Consider the following 724-nt stretch of genomic DNA (forward strand, 5'->3'; position numbering starts at 1 on the left):
GACGGACGCAGCCCACCTCCTGACGGACTTTGCCAGCATCATGATCAGCCTCTTTGCACTCTGGGTGTCCTCACGCCCCCCCACCAAAACCATGAACTTTGGCTGGCACCGGGCAGGTAACAGGGCAGCATCACCCCTGAGGCTGCTGGCCCGCTCCTGGAGACCCTAGGGAGCACTTGGAGCATCCCAGGGTGCCCTCCACATGGGACCAGTTGGCCTGGGGTGCATGGGAATCCCTGGCAAAGCCCTGGCAGGATGGAGACACCCCTGTCCCCATGCAGGGAGCAACCCTGGGGTGCCCACCCCGAGCCTCGGTGCTGCTGGGGGGTGCTGGGAGGGTTCTTAGGCTGAGTGTGGCAATGAGGGGCGGGGGGGTCTCTCTGCAGAGATCCTGGGGGCCCTGCTCTCCGTGCTCTCCATCTGGGTGGTGACGGGTGTCCTGGTGTACCTGGCTGCCCAGCGCCTGATCTCAGGTGACTACGACATCGAGGGCAGTGTCATGCTCATCACCTCGGCCTGCGCCGTGGCCGTCAACATCGTGTACGTACAGCCAGCACTCACCCTCCCCGGGTGGCTCCCACCCCACCCCGTGCCCAGTGGCCCCGGGGATGTCACGGCCACCCTGCCTGCAGGATGGGGGTGGCTCTGCACCAGACGGGGCACGGGCACAGCCACGGGGCAGCCGGGGAGCAGCCCAACGCCAGCGGCCGTGCCGCCGTCGTCC

General features: G+C 67.3%; 1 protein-coding gene across 1 annotated transcript in view; it reads left to right on the top strand.

Annotated features, from left to right (window-relative positions):
- Nucleotides 1-4: 4 nt before the first annotated feature.
- Nucleotides 5-724, top strand: part of LOC103769458 (zinc transporter 2-like) — a gene marked incomplete at both ends in the record, with an annotated part of 1,074 nt that continues 354 nt past the window's right edge. The window contains 3 exon segments of the mRNA XM_008936656.1: nt 5-116; nt 387-540; nt 633-723. Coding sequence (XP_008934904.1) covers nt 5-116; nt 387-540; nt 633-723 — 357 coding nt within the window.

The sequence above is a fragment of the Merops nubicus genome, unplaced genomic scaffold, assembly GCF_000691845.1.
Source record: "Merops nubicus isolate BGI_N331 unplaced genomic scaffold, ASM69184v1 scaffold26963, whole genome shotgun sequence".
Lineage (NCBI taxonomy): Eukaryota > Metazoa > Chordata > Aves > Coraciiformes > Meropidae > Merops > Merops nubicus.